The sequence below is a fragment of the Panulirus ornatus genome, chromosome 69, assembly GCF_036320965.1.
Source record: "Panulirus ornatus isolate Po-2019 chromosome 69, ASM3632096v1, whole genome shotgun sequence".
NCBI classification, from domain to species: Eukaryota; Metazoa; Arthropoda; class Malacostraca; order Decapoda; family Palinuridae; genus Panulirus; species Panulirus ornatus.
This window is the reverse complement of record NC_092292.1, coordinates 21,774,358-21,798,622: the sequence shown is the minus strand read 5'-3', so window position 1 is coordinate 21,798,622 and position 24,265 is coordinate 21,774,358. Positions and strand designations below refer to the sequence as shown.

The following is a 24,265-nucleotide window of genomic DNA, read 5'->3' as shown; positions in this document are numbered from 1 at the left end:
ATACAACACCACTGGGAATACTGTTCCTTCAAACATACCCATTTTCACCCTTTCACAAAGTGACCTCTTTTTCCACTCCTTCCTTAATACTCCCTGTACTTTCTGTTCACTCATGCGGTGACTCACCTCGACTTCCGTAGTTCTATTCACTGCTGTGTCCACTCGGAGGTATCAAAATTACATCATTTTCTCTGGCTTTTCTCTTTTCAAACTCACACCCCAACTAACCTGTACCTTTGCAATGCTAAACCTAATAGCCTTGCAGTTATTCACATTTACTTTCAACTTTTGTCTTTCTACATAACCTCCTAAATTCAGACATCAGGTACTGCAAAGTCTTATTCAAATCTGCCTCCAGTGCCATGCCATCAGCAAACAACAAATGACTCACCTCCCAGGCCCTCCTAACTACATACTTACTTCTTGCTTCAAGATCCTTGCAGTTACCTCCCTCACCAAACTATACATAGACAAATCAAACAGCCACCTTCACCTATAGCCACTCACCATCCTCTCCTCCTGCTCACACACATGCCTTACTCTTTTGATAAAAACTCATTCCTATAGTTTTTCTCGTACATCATATATTTGAAACACTTCCCACAAATCATCTATCAATCCTGTCATATGCTTTCTGTATATTCATAAATGCCTCAAAGAAATCCTTCTTTTTCTCTATGTATTTGGCATGTTCTTCAAAGCAAACACCTGAAACTCACAACCTCTGCCATTCCTGACACCACATTGTTCTTCTCCAATCCAAAGTTCTCTGCATGCCACCACTTCTCATTCACCACTCTTCCACAGAGCACACCAGATACACTCAATGAACTTATGCCTCTGTTTTTCAAACACTCACCTTTGTACCCCTAGCCCTAATACAGTGGCACTGCACATGCTTTCCACCAATCCTAAGGCACATCACTAAGATATAAACATATATTGAAAATTCTAACCAATCAATTGACACCATAGTCTCCCCCCCACCCCCTTTTGCTAAGAAATTCACTTGCAGTAACATCCAGTACAGTTGCCTAGCCACATTTCATACTATGAAAGGCTTTCACTACTTCCTTTCTTTTCATCATACCACTTGCCATAACTGTCACTTTGTATTTTTCCCTACCCCAAACACTGTACATCTGCCACCCTATCATCAAACACATTCAGCAGTCTTTCAAAGTACTCTCTTCATTTTTTCTTCAAATTATCACTGCCTGTTACCACTTCACCGTTTGCCCTATTCTTCATTGCTACCATTTGTTCTCTTGTTTTGCTCACTCTACTGCCCTCCTTCCAAACATTCTTTTTATTCTCCCTGCACCTTCCTCTTGACCTCTTCCATTTACTATTGTACATTTCCCAATCACTCGCACTATTTCCCTCTGAGTACTGCCCATTCATCTCTCTTTTCTCTTTTGCTAGCAACTTAATTTACTTATCCCACCACTCACTACTCTTTCTCACCTGCCCAGCTTCCACCTTCCTCATGAAGATGGTGTGCTGAAATGGTTTTGACATATGGAGAGAATGAGTGAGGAGTGGTTGACAAAGAGGATGCATGTGTCAGAAGTGGAGGGTACATGAAGATGAGGGAAACCAAACTGGAAATGGAAGGATGGAGGGAATAAGATCCTGAGTGCTTGGGGCCTGGACATAAAAGAAGCGAAAGGCATGTACAGGATACAGGGAACTTGAGCAATTTGGTATACAGGGAATGACATGCTGTCAATGGACTGAATCTGAGCACATGAAGCAGCCAGGGGAAATCACAGAAAGGTCTATGGGCCTGGTTTTCAACAGGGGGCTATAATTATCTATTTGGACTGTTGGGGAGGGAGTTTTTCACTCATGGGGCCCCATCTCTACTATTGTGCAACCCCTTAAATCTACGAATGATGTCTGCATTAACCATGTCCTTATTCAATCTGTTCCATTCATCTACCACCATAAAAGTATTTCTTTTCATCCTTATTTACAAGTTTCTTCATTTTGTGTTATGTCTTCTGGTTGGTATATCCCTACATTTCCCCAAGAACTGTCCTCTGTCCACATCATTAATCCCTTTTAAAAACTTAAAAGTTGTGATCAGGCCACTCCTCACTCTTCCCTGGTGGGTAAATCTAAAACCTCCAGTCTTTCTGTGTATCTTAGCTCTCTTCACTATGTCTATCTTTGTTGCCCATCTCTGAACCCTCTTTAAGAACCCTTTGTGCTTCTTTAGATATGGTGTAGGAGCACACATAGATAGATATACACACTTGCTGACCTCTCAGATCGGGTGTATAGCACCCTGCAAAAGATACGAATGCAGTTGGATGATCAAAGCTCTTTTTTCATTATGTATTCCCAGGACCATTTCAATGAGGCTCTTGCATCTTCAAGGTAACAGGGAAACAATGGTCTCCTTAAGAGAAGAAAGTTCCTCAAAGAGTTTGTATTTCTTTTCAGCCATTGACAATGATACAACCTCTTGAAGGTGACTCTTCATGTGTGGCATATGAGAGTAAAGTCTGGTTATGCCAATGACCTTAGTGATGAGAAGGAATACATATAGTCATATGTATCAAAGTCTGAGTAAAAATGATCTCCAACAAAATCAAACAAAACATCCCACTTTTACCCACACAACATGGCTTCAAACCAAAACACTCCACCATCACACTACACATTGAACTCAGATAACATATCCTAGATGGATCCAACCAACCACAACCCCTTTAAACACAGCATCAATGGCAATTAACATCAAAAAGGTATTTGATGCTATCCCTAAACACAACCTCACACAAGAAATACTTAACACCACCCTCCACAACAAAGATAAGAAGTAGTTGGCCAATTTCGTAGCTGGCAGCCATGCCAGAAACACCCACAATGGCTTTACCTGTAAAACAATAAAACTCTGTAACAAAGTTTCACAAGAAACTTCTTTTTCCAACACTCTTCAGTCTCTTCTGACACAACTTCTACTTACCTCAAGCAAACCTCAACATGAGAGTCCTTTCATATGCAAATGACCTTACAATCACATCATATCACCCTAACACCATCCTGAACAGACTGTCTGCACCTCCACTGAAGTCTTCAGTCACTCCAGTCATAAATCATTCTAAATAACTTACTACACACTTAACATTCATACCACAAACATGAGCATAAAACTAAAACACAAAATAATGCCCTTATACTGACACCAGACTTTTGGGAAAAAACCCATCTCTTATGAATAATTCATTTGCTCCACTTTCAACTATTACTCACCTCCCTGGTTTTTCATCCCATCAAAAGCAAATATAACAAAGCTGCAAACCACACAAAATAATACTCTCAGAAATCACTTGCTGCCAAGCAATAACAAACACTCAACACCGTCACAATGAAACATAGATTCTCCTGAAACAGGTCCACCTTGACATTCTCAGCATCCAAATCTATGCAACAGCCCAAGACTCCCTCCCATCTTAATCTCTCTATAACTAACCATCTTCCCCCAAGAAGAAATAAAAAGCTTATTGCTGACTCACACTTCAGCAACCTCTATGCACACATCCCTCCATCTTCAAGAATCATAGAGACAAAACACATTGACACTGAGATAACCCAACAAGCGCTAAAGTACTGACCTCCCAACTCAGAATTCAAATCCAATCCTCTGGATATTCAGCCTCCTGAAACCACATCCCCCTAAACAAATATGAGTCATACCCTCCCACTTATGATTTGGACATCACCCATCACTACAACACAACAAACAACAATTCAACATATTCCATGACCTTCATGCCCTCAATGCAACTACCATAAGAAGACACCAAGCAGTTACAGCTCATCTGTCCTGCACTCTCTACACGCAGACACATATGCAACATTTTATGAGCTGTGGTTCCGACTGGTGCACACGCCTACTTCCTGAGTGCTGCAGGAGCCTTATGAGGATAGAAGGGATTCCTACTGTGGGTGGCATGCAGAGTATGTCTCAGTTAGAGAGGAAAGTGAAGATGAAAAACAAATGAAATGTGAAGAAATAGGGATCAGAGAGTGATTTTACTGGGAGTAAGGGGAAGGGAATCAACATGGGATCCCTCCATCTGCATTCCCACCTTTCTGTGTCCCTACCACTTTCACACTTGGAGAATATGAAACAACTGCAATTAATTTTCTCTTTTACATAGTCTTGGAGTAAGGTAGAATTTTGAAAACATGATAATAATGAGCCAGAATATTTCTAAGTATATTCTGACAGCAAACTATAGTGTGTAGTGTATTATTCAATGTGTGCAGTGTATTATCTAATGTGCATATTGTAATATTTCTATATACAGAGGTCCCTTGCCAACCACTGGAGTTACTTTCCTGGAAGATCCTTTGTGGCAAAATCATGATTGGCAAGGTATATGGCCTAAGGAAAATGGGGAGTAAGGGGGAGTGACCTTTGAAATAGATATGTTAAGTCCTATGATTAACATTTCAGGGTAAAAGAATGTCATGTGTAATCAAAAAAATTCTTATGATATAAGGTAATATTTCAGTGGTAGTATGTCATCACTGATGCTGCATCTCCATACCCCTACAGATCAGCCAGCCAGATATGCCACACAATGGGCTACATCAACAATTGCCCAAGCAACACTGCTTAGTTCTGACTCCTCCTGTCTCTTCCTAAAATTGGTGGTCTGCTGGGCTGGACCACAAGGAGGTAATGGCCACTTGACACTCAACCAATGCATGGATAAAATTTTGGTAATGAAGAACCAAGGGTACTTAAAACTTGATGCTGTGGTTTGTAGAATGGTATACATTATTCTAAGCATGTATACTCAAAACAAGGGTAGGCAAGGGACCTCTATATAATGTTATCATCACCAACACTATTCCTGTGTAAGAGATCAGAGTACTCTTGTTGGATACAAACAGACAGGCCTTTCATATCCTTCCTTCTTATGTTGAAGTGAAATGATAGAGCTGCCACTCCTCCCTCTTACTTTCAGTGTGCATACTGCAATATTTCTAAGTTTTTTGTGTTATTCACCACCAAGACTCTGTGTGTGTGTGTGTGTGTGTAAGTGTGTGTTTGCACGTGTGTGAGAGAATCAAAAGTGTATTGCAAAAGCAACTTCAAGAGAAAGAAACAAGATCTCCACGTCCCTTTTCTTACGCTTTCAGGCATGTCAACCACACCCTCTCCTCTCATTTACTTAGCACTCCACCAACACAAAAATAGTTACATTACCTTTCATGATTTTTTTCAACTTTTGCATGTCAATTTATCAATTGATAAAGGCAAATACTTTGACTTTTTCTTATCCATACGGTGATGAGATTTCCAAAACTATTCTGCCATTTAAGGGCTCAAAAGCCATCATGACATCTCATATCCTTGATGCAGATCCACTTTCATCAGGAACCATGCAACTCCCCTATTTCTACTACTATGCATGCATACCTTGCTCTATTCATAAAAACTCTCCCTTGTTTTCAGTACATTTTCATTTATCCCATATACTTAAAGCAGCATCTTGAATTAACCATTTCTATCAACCTTACCATATGGTTTCTCCAGATCCATTAATGCCTCATACAAATCACTCTTTCTCCAAATAATTCACACACACATTCTTCAAATCAAACACCTGGTCTAAATGTCCCTTGTCTCTTCTGAAATGACATTGTTGCTCCCCAACTTTGTGCACAGCTTTATCTTTTCAATCACTACCCTCCCAAACACCGGACTGGGTACAGAGTACTGTATACTCAATGAACTTATAATGATTTAAACATTACCTTTATACAAGGGCACTATTAATGCATTCTGGGAAACATTTAGATGTCCTCTGAAAAGAACATAGAGTGCATTCAGATTATGGGAAAATGTTAAACAATTATATTCAGAAATACAAAGGATGATTAAATAATCAAGTATTAAAGGGCTAAGGCCAAATCTGTTCCAAGCAAGATCGGTGATGTAGCATGCTTATGATGATGATACCAACTAGGCTCTCATTTTCTCAAATGCACTACATTCCCTTTTCATCCTCTATCCCTTAAAATGGTCCAGTCAAAGTTTATTGGAAACCTGAAAAGGCTTCAGCCATGATAAAACAGCAATTCAGAAAATATTCATAGTTGGGAATATTTTCATTAATCTATAGGGAATCTTTTCATCAATCTATCCTTAACCTCTTGAAAAATAATCAAGTACATCAAATTTACTCCCAAAATAATCACACATGAAACTGACCAATATATGATATCAACGCAATATATCACACGTCCAGTTTGCATAGTTTGTTCCTGGAATCTTAGGGGCAAAGCAGCCATGAAGAGCACTGCAAAAATCATGTCGCAAACATTCCACAGCTTATCAGACCATACTGCAATTTTCTGCCTGTAAAGACAAATGATTATGAATGGAAAAAATACTTCAAGGCACTACCAGAATCATTTCCCTTATTAATTCTATACCCTTTCATATATATGCGTTTACTTATATAAATGGAAAACAAAACTAAAAATACAGATTATTCAGTATACAAAGCACACATAACAAAAATAGAAAAGATGCTGCACTAGAAAAAATAGACTACACAAAGACACACACATATTACTAGATCTTATCTTCTCACATGGATACTGAGAATACTATATATGATACTTGAACCGGAAAAAAAATTATCAAGCAAATATCAAGTATGCTATGTGGTAATGAGAACATTAAAAGGGTAGAGGTAGGACAAGACAGTAAAAAGGGATATAATCTTGGAACTTACACAAACCTTAACAGTTTCTGTGGTAATATAGATTGAAACAGGGCTTTGCAGTGAGATTCCATTAAACTTACCATGAAGGAGTACGAAAATAGGTACCTCCAGAATATGGGTACCTCTAGCCATAAATACAGAGGGAATTGTAAGAGAAACTGGATAATTAAATGATGTCAAAAAGCAAAGGAACTTTGAGATGTACAATGGTGAAGATACAGACAGCAATCCAGTCAGGCAGTATTTACAAAAATATAAGAGAGTGAGGAACAAGCACACCAGGATAAGAGAGGAGAAAAAAAAACAAACTTTGAAAAGAATATGTCAGTAAAAATCTGAAACTTTTCTGTAAATTCATCATGTTAATTGTGTTAAAGAATCAAGAGTGAAGAATTGTTGAGGATGATGTAAGGACACGTAAGGAACTGGATAACAAGTTAAATAGTGTTTTCACAGTGGAAAACACCTAAGTAAAAAAAAAAAAGTGAAGAAGAGATGGAGTAGGTACTTTGAATGACTTAAATATGTCGGATGACAGAGTGGGAGATGTGGGTTTTTGAAACAAGGTGGTATGTGGAGTGAAAGAGTCATGGCGTTGGTTTCCAAAAAGAGATAAAATGGTGAAAGCCTTGCATAAGATGAGGTGTGGCAAAGCAGCTGGAATGGAAGGGATTGCATGATGAATATCTCAAATGAGGGACAACAATGTCGTTGATTGGTCAGTTGAGATTTTCATTTGTATGTCTGGACCAAGACAAAGTACCTAAGGACTGGGAGAATGCCTGTCATAAGTCTGCTAAGTATACCTATAAGTTGTATGTCAGAGTGGTCACTAAGAGGGAAGGGACACACTTCCCTTGCAAAGTGGGGGTGAGGTATATATATCAAAATTAGAGTTATCTAAAGTTAAAAGTAATTTTTTTTTCATGCTTTTCTTATGGCCAAATAAATCTATTATCCAAACTTTTAAATTCACACATTGCATTTATACCATCCTCTATGATAAGCTTCTCTCTTTCCTTATAAAATGTTTACTTATCTACAGAAAAACTGGAACTACTGATACCCAAATCCACATTAAGAAATTGCTTGTAACTACTTACTTGAGTTCAACAGGTTCAGTGGAGAGTATTTCACGTATTTTCTCAAGGATGAGAGTTGAGATGTAAGCAACCACATACCATTCCATCCATTCTGGTTGCTTTGGAAGTCTAACCAGGACAACATATGTGTAGAGGCACAGGAAGAATACATATGCAATCTGTTGAAATTATTCAATGTTTTAAACGACAATTTCTTCATAACAGGAGTCAGATAGTGAACAAAAGAAATGAAATAGCCTAACTCTTCTTGTTAATAATAGGCAAATTCCTACTAATAGCTTGTGGGTAATTCCTTCCTCTGTTCTTTGGGATAATAATGTGTGGAAGAACGACTGCTGTTATCTCTTGAGAGGGAACAAGGCTTCCATCATAAGCTTAAATTCAGATGTAGCACACTCAATACCCCATTCCTGGTTTTCACTCACGTCAGCAACAGGCAACGGTCATTATCATTTTGCAATCTATATGCTGTGTCTGTTACTTTTATTGCACCTTTCCATCACCAACCTAAGCATCTTTTAAAAATTCGTCTGTGTTGGTCAAACTAATGTTTCGGTCATTCCATTCTAACTGAAATATTATAAATGTGAAGGATTTTTGCAATCAAGATATGATTAGGAGCTGCAGGCCCCTTATTTTCTCTCATACCTTTTGTGAGTCTTCACGCATATTTTACTGTGAAACAGCTATTTAGTGTTTTCATCCTGTGACTCATATTCAATGTACTTTGTTTCTATTGCACATTTTTTACTTTCATCTTACAGCTACTGATACTGAGATGCTGAGTGCAACTGCAGAAGCAATCTTTGGCTGCTGCACTTTGGTGGTACACATATTCCATTTTCCCATGCTGTTTCTATGGTTAGGATACACAACTGCTACCTACAAAGCTGTGTTTCAATTTCAGACTTGTAAATTCTTTTTTTCAGACTATTAGAATGATTAATGGCAAGTTGTTCTCTAAGCATGACTTGCAGAACAGCTCTCTTCAACATTACAAGTGAAAAGTAGGAAAAGTAGGAAAGAAAGATCCTCTTTTCCTCTATAACAATAACTACCAGAGCAATTATCTTGAAACTTAAAAAATCTTACTTCTAGGAAATCTGACTGTCATTGCATTTTACAGATTCAGTTGCAAGTGCAACAGCCCTAAAAATGTGAAGTTCTGTGAAAAAATGTGCTCAAAATGTTTTCTGTCAAAGAAGCCATGTTACTTACCAACAGAACTTTGTGTACAAACACAAACAGAATCCGTTCTATTCACCCATTTTGCTTTGGCATTACATTTCTTTAAAGCCCTCAAGAGAGTTTAAAAAATGGAAACATATAAGTAACCAATTCCCCTTCACTTGCCTAGTAATTCATGTTTTGAACCACGCCCTTGCCAAGCAGTTCCCAACCACGACTATTTCCTTGTTTTGCAGTTTCTTTGCAGACCATCTGTATGTGTAGTGGCTCACACTCCAGAGCATTTCCTTGCCTAACAGTTCCCATCTTGGATCATTTTGTTATACAGTAATCCCCCTTTGAATGATTGTTTTCTCCAATAGTTAATTTCTTGCTCAAAACTGATTATAGTTCCTTCATTAGTGAGGTAGCACCAGGAACAGATGAAGAAAGACAACATCTGTTCACTTCCATTCTCTAGCTGTCACGTGTAATGCACTGACACCACAGCTCCCTATTGACAAAAAGGCACCATGAACCTTTCCATGGTTTACCCTCGACATTTCATATGCCCTGGTTCAGTCCACTGACAGCATGTCGACCCTAGTGTACCACATCATCGTAATTCACTCTATCCCGCGCATGCTTTTCACATTCCACATGTTCATGCCCTTAATACTCAAAATCATTTTCATTTCATCCTTCCATCTCCAACTTGGTCTCCCCATTCTCCTTGTTCCCTCCATTCCTGACAAATATAACCTCTTCGTCAACGTTTCCTCAATCTTTCTCTCCATATGTCCATACCATTTCTGCTCTCTTAACCACACTCTTTTTCATTCCACACATTTCTCTTGCCCTTTCATTACTTACTTGATCAAACTATCTCACACCACATATTATCCTCAGCCATTTAATTTCCAGCAAATTCATCCTCTTCCACACAGCCTTATCTATACAACGTATGCTTCACATCCATATAATATTGGTGGGACTACTATTCCTTCAAACATGCTCATTTTTGCCCTCCCAGATAACATTGTCTCTTTCTGCACATTCTTCAGTGCTCCCAGAATCTTCACTCCTTCACCCACGCTATTACTCACTTGTGTTTCCATGGTTCCATTTGCTGCCATGTCCATCCCCAGGTACCTAAAACACTTGACTTCCTCCAATTTTTCTCCATTCAAACTCACATCCCTACTAACTTGTCTCTTAACCCTGTTAAACCTAATAACTTTGCTTTTATTCACAGTCACTCATAAACTTTTTCCTTTGACACACTTACAAACTCAGTCATCAAATTCTACAGTTTCCCACTTGCATCCGCCAACAGTGCTGTATCATCAGCAAACAAAAAATTACTCACTTCCCAAGCCCCCCCCCTCACAGACAGCAATGTTGCCCCTCTCTCCAAGACTCTTTCATTTACCTTCCTCATCATCCCATCCATAAACAAACTGAACAACCATGGTGACATCACACAACCCTGCTGCAGACAAACCTTCACTTGGAACCATTCACTCTCCTCTCTTCCTACTCCTATACAAGTCTTTATTTTTTTTATTTTGCTTTGTCGCTGTCTCCCGCGTTTGCGAGGTAGCGCAAGGAAACAGACGAAAGAAATGGCCCAACCCACCCCCATACACATGTATATACACACACGTCCACACACGCAAATATACATACCTATACATCTCAATGTACACATATATATACACACACAGACACATACATATATACCCATGCACACAATTCACACTGTCTGCCCTTATTCATTCCCATCGCCACCTCGCCACACATGGAATACCATCCCCCTCTCCCCTCATGTGTGCGGGGTAGTACTAGGAAAAGACAACAAAGGCCTCATTCGTTCACACTCAGTCTCTAGCTGTCATGCAATAATACCCGAAACCACAGCTCCCTTTCCACATCCAGGCCCCACACAGCTTTCCATGGTTTACCCCAGACGCTTCACATGCCCTGATTCAATCCACTGACAGCACGTCAACCCCGGTATACCACATCGATCCAATTCACTCTATTCCTTGCCCGCCTTTCACCCTCCTGCATGTTCAGGCCCCGATCACTCAAAATCTCTTTCGCTCCATCTTTCCACCTCCAATTTGGTCTCCCACTTCTCCTCGTTCCCTCCACCTCCGACACATATATCCTCTTGGTCAATCTTTCCTCACTCATTCTCTCTATGTGCCCAAACCATTTCAAAACACCCTCTTCTGCTCTCTCAACCACGCTCTTTTTATTTCCACACATCTCTCTTACCCTTACATTACTTACTCGATCAAACCACCTCACACCACACATTGTCCTCAAACATCTCATTTTCAGCACATCCACCCTCCTGCGCACAACTCTATCCATAGCCCAAGCCTCGCAACCATACAACATTGTTGGAACCACTATTCCTTCAAACATACCCATTTTTGCTTTCCGAGATAATGTTCTCGACTTCCACACATTCTTCAAGGCTCCCAGGATTTTCGCCCCCTCCCCCACCCTATGATTCACTTCCGCTTCCATGGTTCCATCCGCTGCCAGATCCACTCCCAGATATCTAAAACACTTTACTTCCTCCAGTTTTTCTCCATTCAAACTTACCTCCCAATTGACTTGACCCTCAACCCTACTGTACCTAATAACCTTGCTCTTATTCACATTTACTCTTAACTTTCTTCTTTCACACACTTTACCAAACTCAGTCACCAGCTTCTGCAGTTTCTCACATGAATCAGCCACCAGTGCTGTATCATCAGCGAACAACAACTGACTCACTTCCCAAGCTCTCTCATCCACAACAGACTTCATTCTTGCCCCTCTTTCCAAAACTCTTGCATTCACCTCCCTAACAACCCCATCCATAAACAAATTAAACAACCATGGAGACATCACACACCCCTGCCGCAAACCTACATTCATTGAGAACCAATCACTTTCGTCTCTTCCTACAAGTACACATGCCTTACATCCTACATCTTACATCCTACACCCTAAATAAAAACATCTCACTGCTTCTAGCAGCTTTCTTCCCACACTGTATATTCGTACAAACTTCTAAAAAGTATATCTACCCTATCATATGCTTTCTCCAGATCCATAAATGCCATATACACATGCATTTGTTTGTCTAAGTATTTGTCACATAATCTTTACAGCAAACACCTGATCCACACATCTTTTACCACTTCTGAAACCGCAATGGACCAAAGAGTTTTATGTGGAAGTTTGATTTTGTTCAGGCCTGTTGCAGGGGAGTTCTTTAATGTTTCAATTGAGCTGTGAGTATCAGGGGGGAGTGAAGTATAAATGAAAAGTTATTTCAGAGTTAATTGTGAGTAGGTTTTTCATGACTGTCCTGTTTAGGGTTGTGGCTAGATAGACAGAGAAATAAATATACTGAAAGACTGACAGATAAGACAGATAAGCAGACACATATAGATAAAGAGAGAAATACACAGACATAACAGATACAAAGTCAAGTAAACAGATACATAGATAGGCAAATAGGCAAACTAGCAGAAGGACTTGGATAAAAAGACAGACAGATAAGCGGATATATACACAGATACATAAAAGGCATAGAGAGAGACTAATAGAAAAACCAAAAGACAGAAAAACAAACAGCAAACACATAAATAGACAGAAAGACATACAAACAAATAAAGTGAGATAAACTGATAGATAGACAGATAGATAGATAGACAGATAGACAGACAGATAGAGAGAGAGAGAGAGAGAGAGAGAGAGAGAGAGAGAGAGAGAGAGAGAGAGAGGGAGAGACAGACAGAAATATAAACAGATATATGAGTAGACAGCTGTGGTTTCGGGCATTATTGCGTGACAGCTGGAGACTGAGTGTGAACGAATGGGGCCTTTGTTGTCTTTTCCTAGTGCTACCTCGCACACATGAGGGGGGAGGAGGATGGTATTCCATGTGTGGCGAGGTGGCAATGGGAATGAATAGGGGCAGACAGTGTGAATTGTGTGCATGGGTATATATGTATGTGTCTGTGTGTGTATATATATATGTGTACATTGAGATGTATAGGTATGTATATTTGCGTGTGTGGGCGTGTGTGTGTGTACATTGTGTATGGGGGTGGGTTGGGCCATTTCTTTTGTCTGTTTTCCTTGCGCTACCTCGCAAACGCGGGAGACAGCGACACAGCAAACATATATGAGTAGACAGGTAGATAGTACTCATGAAAAGCTATTTCTTCCCACAAAGGAAGGACAATGAACAATCTTTCCTGAATCTTCTTGACCCCCCTTCTTACCACTATTATTCTTTTATATTTCTCATAGCATAGTTTAGGGTTTTGCAGCAATGAGGGAATTTGATGTGCACCTGCCCATCTGAATCTGAGCTCATAGCAAGTGTTAATTTCTTTTGGAGTATACTGAAGTGAGCAATGGTTTGTGTAATTTGATTCTGTCTTTTGAGGCAGATGTTGGGATCACCCCTGGTTTATTACTTGGATTTTACCTATTACTCCTAAGGAAAGCAAAGCTCACCTATTTTCCTTGCTCATTAACCTCCCCTGAAGGAAGAAATAGATTTTCATAACTTCATAAATGCTTGAGCCTGGCTGTGTGCAAATGAGAGACTATCCCTCAGCTTGTGAGGTTACCTAACAAGGGCATGAGAAGCAATTAAGTGCAATGGAAAAAACATCCTTTTTTTTTCATGAAAATTATATAGAAATGGAAAACACTGTCTATGGCCCTGATCAGTGACATATGCAAAGACATGGTTCAAAACAAATTCAACTGCAATAAACTAATGTATATCTTACTGAATGAGCCCAGAACTTTGTTATAGGAGCATTATAAAACTCATAAAGTTTTATTCTTGCGGGCAGCTGTTTGGAGTTGATATCATTAAAAATAGTTGAATCCAAGACAGACAGATGACATGTGGATACACCATTTTGTCTCACTGGGGGAATATGTCCATCCACTGTGTTAGTAACCTCCGACTGTGAAGGAGGGGCTAAAAGAGTGCTTGAGAATGATGCAGCATTGTTGCTGTTGCACAGCGGAGCCTGAAAGGAGGACCATATAACAGTATGTTATTGCTGACATCTTACCATTTTCTTTCAATTCTAAACAATAAATAACACTTAAGCATATATCAGTTTTAACAATACAATCTTATATGATAAAACATAAAGCAGGTATTTTTTCCCATATTTTCAAAACTATTCCAAGCAAAATTCCATGGCAAAATGCTTACCACATATACTTCTAAGTACTTTCATCATTCAAAGGATAAAGCATAACAAGAACAGCACACACAAACTGGATGTAAATAAACCCCTATGTTATGACCTACTCATTGCACATGATAGCCAAGCTGAAATCTATTTTAATTTTAGATTACACTGCATACAATTTCATCATTCCTTCTATAATTACCACTTTTAATTCAACATAATCCCCTCCAGGAGGTCCTACCTCAGACTGGAGGGTTGGGGTGACGGGGTGAGAGGGAAGCGACACAGAGTTGACCAGTTGTGCCTAGAAGGAAAGGGACAAACGACGAAAAGACAGAGAAAAATGCACTCTTGAAAAAATCTATCCTTGGCACCGAGGTGAAAACTATACACCTAATGCTATATCTAAATGTAATTTTTCTTGGATGTAACTAAAAAAGTAAATAAATATCAAAGCAGGGACCATAAAACACCCAGCTCCACATACACAAACAAGAAGTGCAAGTGAAGAAAATCAATCAATATTGTGTATACCCTTCATATATCATAACAATATTACAAATCAAGCAGTTATGAAGTGTTATTTAAAGAAATGATACTTATTATCCGGTAGTTAGCATATGAAATATAACACTACTGTAAAAAAGGTTTAATAATATCAAACTGAAGCTCTATCTTTAGAACCTAAGTTTCTCACTGATGATTCAGATGTTCATGCCACAACAACAATAATATATGAAAGTCAAATGCACAGTCCCTAAACATTAAACACCAGTCAACAATACTTGTTGAGCTCTAAGATTTTGGTGGCCAACAACAATTAATGAACTTACTCTTTCTGTGTCTCTTTAAATATCCAGCTGTCTTATTGTACCATTAGTAACCTCTAGACTTCTCTTCCAATACTAAAAAGACTTTGGAAAATTTTCTGCTATCCACAGTACCCCTACAAACACCATTATAAGTGTACAGCCATTCACATGCAGGTCATGCATGCACTGCAACCCCATGGAAAATATGTAGTTTGTTGGATCATTTAAGCTATTAGGTGGAACATTATGATAATCAATAGTTGGTACAGAAAGTCAAGAAGAATAACATAAGAATATGAAGTAAGCGACTTGTATGGTAAATCTAGTTGGATTAATTTAGGAGGGGGAGGTTATTTATATATCTATCATACCTTGTTGCTGTCTCCTGTGTTAGCGAGGTAGTGCATGGAAACAAACGAAAGAAGGGCCCAACCCACCCACATACACACTATGTACATACATGTCCACACACAGCACATATACATACCTATACATTTCAATGTATACATAAATATACATCTTTATTTTTATCTATTTTGCCTTGTCGGTCTCCCGCATTAGCGAGGTAGCGCAAGGAAACAGACGAAAGAATGGCCCAACCCACCCACACACACGTTTATACATACATGTCCACACATGCAAATATACATACCTATACCTCTCAACGTATATATATATATACACACACAGACATATACATATATACACATGTACATAATTCATATTGTCTGCCTTTATTCATTTCCCATTGCCACCTCGCCACACATGAAATAACAACCCCCTCCCTCGTGTGCGAGGTAGCGCTAGGAAAAGACAACAAAGGCCACATTCATTCAAACTCTGTCTCTAGCTGTCATGTAATAATGCACCAAAACCGCAGCTCCCTTTCCACATCCAGGCCCCACAGAACTATCCATGGTTTACCCCAGACGCTTCACATGCCCTGGTTCAATCCACTGACAGCAAGTCGACCCCGGTATACCACACTGTTCCAATGCACTCTATTCCTTGCACGCCTTATACCCTCCTGCATGTATATGAGATAGGAGGGGGAGGTATCCCCATGAATTCACATTTACAGAAGAAATTTCTTAACAGCTGCACCTATTTTCTATATGTAATCCTGGGGTACTGGAGGACTATAGTAACAGGTGACACATACATAGCTAGAATATTTCTAAAGATAAAACACCTCTAATTTTCACCTCATCCACATCAGACATTCAGTTTCCTCAAACTTCTATGTGGTGTGATAGGTGTAATACACATATATTTGTGTTACCCACCATCAATGCTGTTCCTGTATATGAAATAAGAGCATGTATAGAATAAGTGTATGTATAAAATAAGATGTTTTGGAAGGAGATAAGGTGTGTAAGACAAGGGAACAAAAGGGAACATCAGTGAAGGGGGCAAATGGAGAGGTGATAACAAGTAGTGGTGATGTGAGAAGGAGATGGAGTGAGCATTTTGAAGGTTTGTTGAATGTGTTTGATGACAGAGTGGCAGATATAGGGTGTTTTGGTCGAGGTGGTGTGAAGAGTGAGAGGGTTAGGGAGAATGATTTGGTAAACAGAGAAGAAGTAGTAAAAGCTTTGTGGAAGATGAAAGCCGGCAAGGCAGCGGGTTTGGATGGTATTGCAGTGGAATTTATTAGAAAAGGGGGTGAATGTGTTGTTGACTGGTTAGTAAGGTTAATTAATGTATGTATGACTCATGGTGAGGTGCTTAAGGATTGGCAGAATACTTGCATAGTGCCATTGTACAAAGGCAAAGGGGATAAAAGCGAATGCTCAAATTACAGAGGTATAATTTTGTTGAGTATTCCTGGGAAATTGTATGGGAGGGTATTGATTGAGATGGTGAAGGCATGTACAGAGCATCAGATTGGAGAAGAACAGTGTGGTTTCAGAAGTGGCAGAGGATGTGTGGATCAGGTGTTTGCTTTGAAGAATATATGTGAGAAAGACTTGGAAAAGCAAATGGATTTGTATGTAGCATTTATGGATCTGGAGAAGGCATATGATAAGAGTTGATAGAGATGCTCTGTGGAAGGTATCAAGAATATATGGTGTGGGAGGCAAGTTGTTAGAAGCAGTGAAAAGTTTTTATCGAGGATGTAAGGCATGTGTTCGAGTAGGAAGTTAGGAAAGCGATTGGTTCTCAGTGAATGTTGGTTTGCAGCAGGGTTGCAGGATGTCTCCATGGTTGTTTAATTTGTTTATGGATGGGGTTGTTAGGGAGGTGAATGCAAGAGTTTTGGAAAGAGGGGCAAGTATGCAGTCTGATGTGGATGAGAGAGCTTGGGAAGTGAGTCAGTTGTTGTTCGCTGATGATACAGTGCTGGTGGCTAATTCGGGTTAGAAACTGCAGAAGCTGGTGACTGAGTTTGGTAAAGTGTGTGAAAGAAGAAAGCTGAAAGTAAATGTGAATAAGTGCAAGGATATTAGGTTCAGTAGGGTTGAGGGACAAGTCACTTGGGAGGTAAGTTGGAATGGAGAAAAACTGGAGGATGTGAAGTGTTTTAGATGCCTGGGAGTGGATTTAGCAGTGGATGAAACCATGGAAGTGGAAGTGAATCACAGGGTGGGGGAGGGAGCAAAGGTTCTGGGAGCGCTGAAGAATGTGTGGAAGGCGAGAACGTTATGTCGGACAGCAAAAATGGGTATGTTTAAAGGAGTGGTTCCAACAATGTTACATGGTTGTGAGGCATAAGCTATAGATAGGGTTGTGCTGAGGAGGGTGGATGTGCTGGAAATGAGATGTTTGAGGAAAATATGTGGTGTGAGGTGGTTTGATTGAGTAAGTAGTGAAAGGGTAAGAGAGACGTGTGGTAATAAAAAGAGTGTGGTAGAGAGAACAGAAGTGGGTGTATTGAAATGGTTTGGTCACATGGATAGAATGAGTGAAGAAAGATTGAAAAAGAATATATATGTGTCAGAGGTGGAGGGAACAAGGAGAAGCTGGAGACCAAATTGGAGGTGGAAGGATGGAGTGAAAATGATTTTAAGCCATTGGGGCCTGAACATACAGGAGGGGGAGAGGCATACAAGGAAGAGAGTGACTTGGAATGATGTGGTATACCAGGGTTGATGTGCTGTCAATGGACTGAACCAGGGCATGTGAAGCATTTGGGTAAAGCATGGAAAGGTCTGTGGGGCCTGGATCTGGATAGGAAGCTGTGGTTATGGTGCATTACACATGACAGCTAGAGACTGAGTGTAAACAAATGTGGGCTTTTTTTGTCTGTTTTCCTGGCACTACCTTACTGAAGAGGGGTAGTGAGGCTGTTTTCTGTGGTGCGGGGTAGCAACAGGAATAGATGAAGGCAAGCAAGTATGAATACATTCATGTGTATATAGGTATATGTCTGTGTATGTATATGTATGGGCGTTCATGTATATATATGTGTATATGAGTGGATAGGCCATTCTTCGTCTGTTTCCTGGCACTAACTTGCTAACATGGGAAACAGCGATTAAGTATAATAAAAAAAAGTATATATATATATATATATATATATATATATATATATGTGATGTCTCCATGGTTGTTTAATTTGTTTATGGATGGGGTTGTTAGGGAGGTGAATGCAAGAGTTTTGGAAAGAGGGGCAAGTATGAAGTCTGTTGGGGATGAGAGAGCTTGGGAAGTGAGTCAGTTGTTGTTCGCTGATGATACAGCGCTGGTGGCTGATTCATGTGAGAAACTGCAGAAGCTGGTGACTGAGTTTGGTAAAGTGTGTGAAAGAAGAAAGTTAAGAGTAAATGTGAATAAGAGCAAGGTTATTAGGTACAGTAGGGTTGAGGGTCAATTCAATTGGGAGGTGAGTTTGAATGGAGAAAAACTGGAGGAAGTGAAGTGTTTTAGATATCTGGGAGTGGATCTGGCAGCGGATGGAACCATGGAAGCAGAAGTGGATCATAGGGTGGGGGAGGGGGCGAAAATTCTGGGAGCCTTGAAGAATGTGTGGAAGTCGAGAACATTATCTCGGAAAGCAAAAATGGGTATGTTTGAAGGAATAGTGGTTCCAACAATGTTGTATGGTTGCGAGGCGTGGACTATGGATAGAGTTGTGCGCAGGAGGATGGATGTGCTGGAAATGAGATGTCTGAGGACAATGTGTGGTGTGAGGTGGTTTGATCGAGTAAGTAATGTAAGGGTAAGAGAGATGTGTGGAAATAAAAAGAGCGTGGTTGAGAGAGCAGAAGAGGGTGTTTTGAAATGGTTTGGTCACATGGAGAGAATGAGTGAGGAAAGATTGACCAAGAGGATATATGTGTCGGAGGTGGAGGGAACGAGGAGAAGAGGGAGACCAAATTGGAGGTGGAAAGATGGAGTGAAAAAGATTTTGTGTGATCGGGGCCTGAACATGCAGGAGGGTGAAAGGAGGGCAAAGAATAGAGTGAATTGGAGCGATGTGGTATACCGGGGTTGACGTGCTGTCAGTGGATTGAATCAAGGCATGTGTATGGGGGTGGGTTGGGCCATTTCTTTCGTCTGTTTCCTTGCGCTACCTCGCAAACGCGGGAGACAGCGACTAAGCAAATAAAAAAAAAAAAAAAATATATATATATATATATATATATATATATTCTTTTCTTTTCTTTTAAGCTATTCGCCATTTCCCGCGTTAGCGAGGTAGCGTTAAGAACAGAGGACTGGGCCTTTTTTGGAATATCCTCACCTGGCCCCCTTCTCTGTTCCTTCTTTTGGAAAATTAAAAAAAAAAAAACGAGAGGGGAGGATTTCCAGCCCCCCGCTCCCTCCCCTTTTAGTCGCCTTCTACGACACGCAGGGAATACGTGGGAAGTATTCTTAATCCCCTATCCCCAGGGATAATATATATATATATATATATATATATATGAATATATGGATCTAGAGAAGGCATATGATAGAGTTGACAGAGATGCTCTGTGGAAGGTATTAAGAATATATGGTGTGGGAGGCAAGTTGTTAGAAGCAGTGAAAAGTTTTTATCGAGGATGTAAGGCATGTGTACATGTAGGAAGAGAGGAAAGTGATTGGTTCTCAGTGAATGTAGGTTTGCGGCAGGGGTGTGTGATGTCTCCATGGTTGTTTAATTTGTTTATGGATGGGGTTGTTAGGGAGGTGAATGCAAGAGTTTTGGAAAGAGGGGCAAGTATGAAGTCTGTTGGGGATGAGAGAGCTTGGGAAGTGAGTAAGTTGTTGTTCGCTGATGATACAGCGCTGGTGGCTGATTCATGTGAGAAACTGCAGAAGCTGGTGACTGAGTTTGGTAAAGTGTGTGAAAGAAGAAAGTTAAGAGTAAATGTGAATAAGAGCAAGGTAATTAGGTACAGTAGGGTTGAGGGTCAAGTCAATTGGGAGGTAAGTTTGAATGGAGAAAAACTGGAGGAAGTAAAGTGTTTTAGATATCTGGGACTGGATCTGGCAGCGAATGGAACCATGGAAGCGGAAGTGGATCATAGGGTGGGGGAGGGGGCGAAAATCCTGGGAGCCTTGAAGAATGTGTGAAAGTCGAGAACATTATCTCGGAAAGCAAAAATGGGTATGTTTGAAGGAATAGTGGTTCCAACAATGTTGTATGGTTGCGAGGCGTGGGCTATAGATAGAGTTGTGCGCAGGAGGATGGATGTGCTGAAAATGAGATGTTTGAGTACAATGTGTGGTGTGAAGTGGTTTGATCGAGTAAGTAACATAAGGGTAAGAGAGATGTGTGGAAATAAAAAGAGCGTGGTTGAGAGAGCAGAAGAGGGTGTTTTGAAATGGTTTGGGCACATGGAGAGAATGAGAGAGGAAAGACTGACCAAGAGGATATGTGTTGGAGGTGGAGGGAACGAGGAGAAGTGGGAGACCAAATTGGAGGTGGAAAGATGGAGTGAAAAAGATTTTGTGTGATCGGGGCCTGAACATGCAGGAGGGTGAAAGGAGGGCAAGGAATAGAGTGAATTGGATCGATGTGGTATACCGGGTTTGACGTGCTGTCAGTGGATTGAATCAGGGAATGTGAAGCATCTGGGGTAAACCATGGAAAGCTGTGTAGGTATGTATATTTGCGTGTGTGGACGTATGTATATACATGTGTATGGGGGGGGTTGGGTCATTTCTTTCGTCTGTTTCCTTGCGCTACCTCGCAAACGCGGGAGACAGCGACAAAGTATAATAAAAAATATAAAAAAATACTGCAATACAATCCAAAACCGCTGCCTTGCCGGCTTTCATCTTCCGCAAAGCTTTTACTACCTCTTCTCTGTTTACCAAATCATTCTCCCTAACCCTCGCACTTTGCACACCATCTTGACCAAAACACCCTATATCTGCCACTCTATCATCAAACACATTCAACAAACCTTCAAAATACTCACTCCATCTCCTTCTCACATCACCACTACTTGTTATCACCTACCCATTAGCCCCCTTCACTGAAGTTCCCATTTGTTCCCTTGTCTTACGCACTTCATTTACCTTCTTCTAAAACATCTTTTTATTCTCCCTAAAATTTAATGATACTCTCTCACCCCAACTCTCATTTGCCCTCTTTTTCACCTCTTGCACCTTTCTCTTGACCTCCTGCCTCTTTCTTTTATACATGTCCCACTCATTTGCATTATTTCCCTGCAAAAATTGTTCAAATGCCTCTCTCTTCTCTTTCACTAATAATCTTACTTCATTCCACCACTCACTACCCTTTCTAATCTGCCCACCTCCCATGCTTCTCATGCCACAAGCATCTTTTGTGAAAGCCATCACTGCTTCCCTAAATACATCCCATTCCTCCCCCACTCTCGTTACGTTCTTTGTTCTCACCTTTATCCATTCTGTACTCAGTCTCTCCTGGTACTTCCTCACACAAGTCTCCTTCCCAAGCTCACTTACTCTCACCACTCTCTTCATCCCAACATTTTCTCTCCTTTTCTGAAAACCTCTACAAATCTTCACCTTTGCCTCCACAAGATAATGATCAGACATCCCTCCAGCTGCACCTCTCAGATCATTAACATCCAAAAGTCTCTCTTTCGCATGCCTATCAATTAACACGTAATCCAATAATGCTCTCTGGCCATCTCTCCTACTTACATACGTATACTTATTTATGTCTCTCTTTTCAAAGCAGGTATTTCCAGTCACCAGTCCTTTTTCAGCACATAAATCTGCAAACTCTTCACCATTTCCCTTTACAACACTGAACACCCCATGCACACCAATTATTCCCTCAACTGCCACATTACTCACCTTTGCATTTAAATCACCCATCACTATAACCCAGTCTTGTGCATCAAAACTACTAACACACTCACTCAGCTGCTCCCAAAACATTTGCCTCTCATGATCTTTCTTCTCATGCCCAGGCGCATATGCACCAATAATCACCCATCTCTCTCCATCAACTTTCAGTGTTACCCATATCAATCTAGAGTTTACTTTCTTACACTCTATCACATACTCCCACCACTCCTGTTTCAGGAGTAGTGCTACTCCTTCCCTTGCTCTTGTCCTCTCACTAACCCCTGACTTTACTCCCAAGACATTCCTAAACCACTCTTCCCCTTTACCCTTGAGCTTCATTTCACTAAGAGCCAAACATCCAGTTTCCTTTCCTCAAACATACTACCTATCTCCTTTTTCTCATCTTGGTTACATCCACACACATTTAGACACCCCAATCGCTGTTTCCCGCAGCAGTAAGGTAGTGCAAGGAAACAGAAGAAGAATGGCCCAACCACTCATATACACATATATACACATAAATGCCCATACAGGCACATATACATATACAGATATATACATACATATACACATGTACTCTTCTCTTTCACTAATACTCTTACTTCTTCATCCCACCACTCACTACCCTTTCTAAACAGCCCACCTCCCACTCTTCTCATGCCACAAGCATCTTTTGCGCAATCCATCACTGATTCCCTAAATACATCCCATTCCTCCCCCACTCCCCTTACTTCCATTGTTCTCACCTTTTTCCATTCTGTACACAGTCTCTCCTGGTACTTCCCCACACAGGTCTCCTTCCCAAGCTCACTTACTCTCACCACCTTCTTCACCCCAACATTCACTCCTCTTTTCTGAAAAAGATGTTCTGGAAAGGTAAATAGGGTGCATAAGACAAGGGAGCAAATGGGAACTTCAGTGAAGGGCGCAAATGGGGAGGTGATAACAAGTAGCGGTGATGTGAGAAGGAGATGGAATGAGTATTTTGAAGGTTTGTTGAATGTGTCTGATGACAGAGTGGCAGATATAGGGTGTTTTGGTCGAGGTGGTGTGCAAAGTGAGAGGGTTAGGGAAAATGATTTGGTAAACAGAGAAGAGGTAGTAAAAGCTTTGCGGAAGATGAAAGCCGGCAAGGCAGCAGGTTTGGATGGTATTGCAGTGGAATGTATTAAAAAAGGGGGTGACTGTATTGTTGACTGGTTGGTAAGGTTATTTAATGTATGTATGACTCATGGTGAGGTGCCTGAGGATTGGCGGAATGCGTGCATAGTGCCATTGTACAAAGGCAAAGGGGATAAGAGTGAGTGCTCAAATTACAGAGGTATAAGTTTGTTGAGTATTCCTGGTAAATTATATGGGAGGGTATTGATCGAGAGGGTGAAGGCATGTACAGAGCATCAGATTGGGGAAGAGCAGTGCGGTTTCAGAAGTGGTAGAGGATGTGTGGATCAGGTGTTTGCTTTGAAGAATGTATGTGAGAAATACTTAGAAAAGCAAATGGATTTGTATGTAGCATTTATGGATCTGGAGAAGGCATATGATAGAGTTGATAGAGATGCTCTGTGGAAGGTATTAAGAATATATGGTGTGGGAGGCAAGTTGTTAGAAGCAGTGAAAAGTTTTTATCGAGGATGTAAGGCATGTGTACGTGTAGGAAGAGAGGAAAGTGATTGGTTCTCAGTGAATGTAGGTTTGCGGCAGGGGTGTGTGATGTCTCCATGGTTGTTTAATTTGTTTATGGATGGGGTTGTAAGGGAGGTAAATGCAAGAGTCCTGGAAAGAGGGGCAAGTATGAAGTCTGTTGGGGATGAGAGAGCTTGGGAAGTGAGTCAGTTGTTGTTCGCTGATGATACAGCGCTGGTGGCTGATTCATGTGAGAAACTGCAGAAGCTGGTGACTGAGTTTGGTAAAGTGTGTGGAAGAAGAAAGTTGAGAGTAAATGTGAATAAGAGCAAGGTTATTAGGTACAGTAG

At 40.5% G+C, this 24,265-nt stretch overlaps 1 protein-coding gene across 5 annotated transcripts in view; it reads right to left on the bottom strand.

Annotated features, from left to right (window-relative positions):
- The window catches only part of Trpm (transient receptor potential cation channel, subfamily M), a 246,533-nt gene that overhangs the window by 26,781 nt on the left and 195,487 nt on the right, over positions 1–24,265 (bottom strand). For 2 of the 5 annotated variants that reach the window (XM_071660310.1, XM_071660311.1), the window contains exons 18-21: positions 14,468–14,569; positions 13,846–14,094; positions 7,865–8,022; positions 6,242–6,388 (exon numbers count right to left, since the gene is read on the bottom strand). In XM_071660310.1, the coding sequence (XP_071516411.1) occupies positions 6,242–6,388; positions 7,865–8,022; positions 13,846–14,094; positions 14,468–14,569 (656 nt within the window). The remainder of the gene's footprint in view (positions 1–6,241; positions 6,389–7,864; positions 8,023–13,845; positions 14,095–14,467; positions 14,570–24,265) is intronic. The other 3 variants (XM_071660312.1, XM_071660313.1, XM_071660314.1) reach the window with 3 other exon arrangements.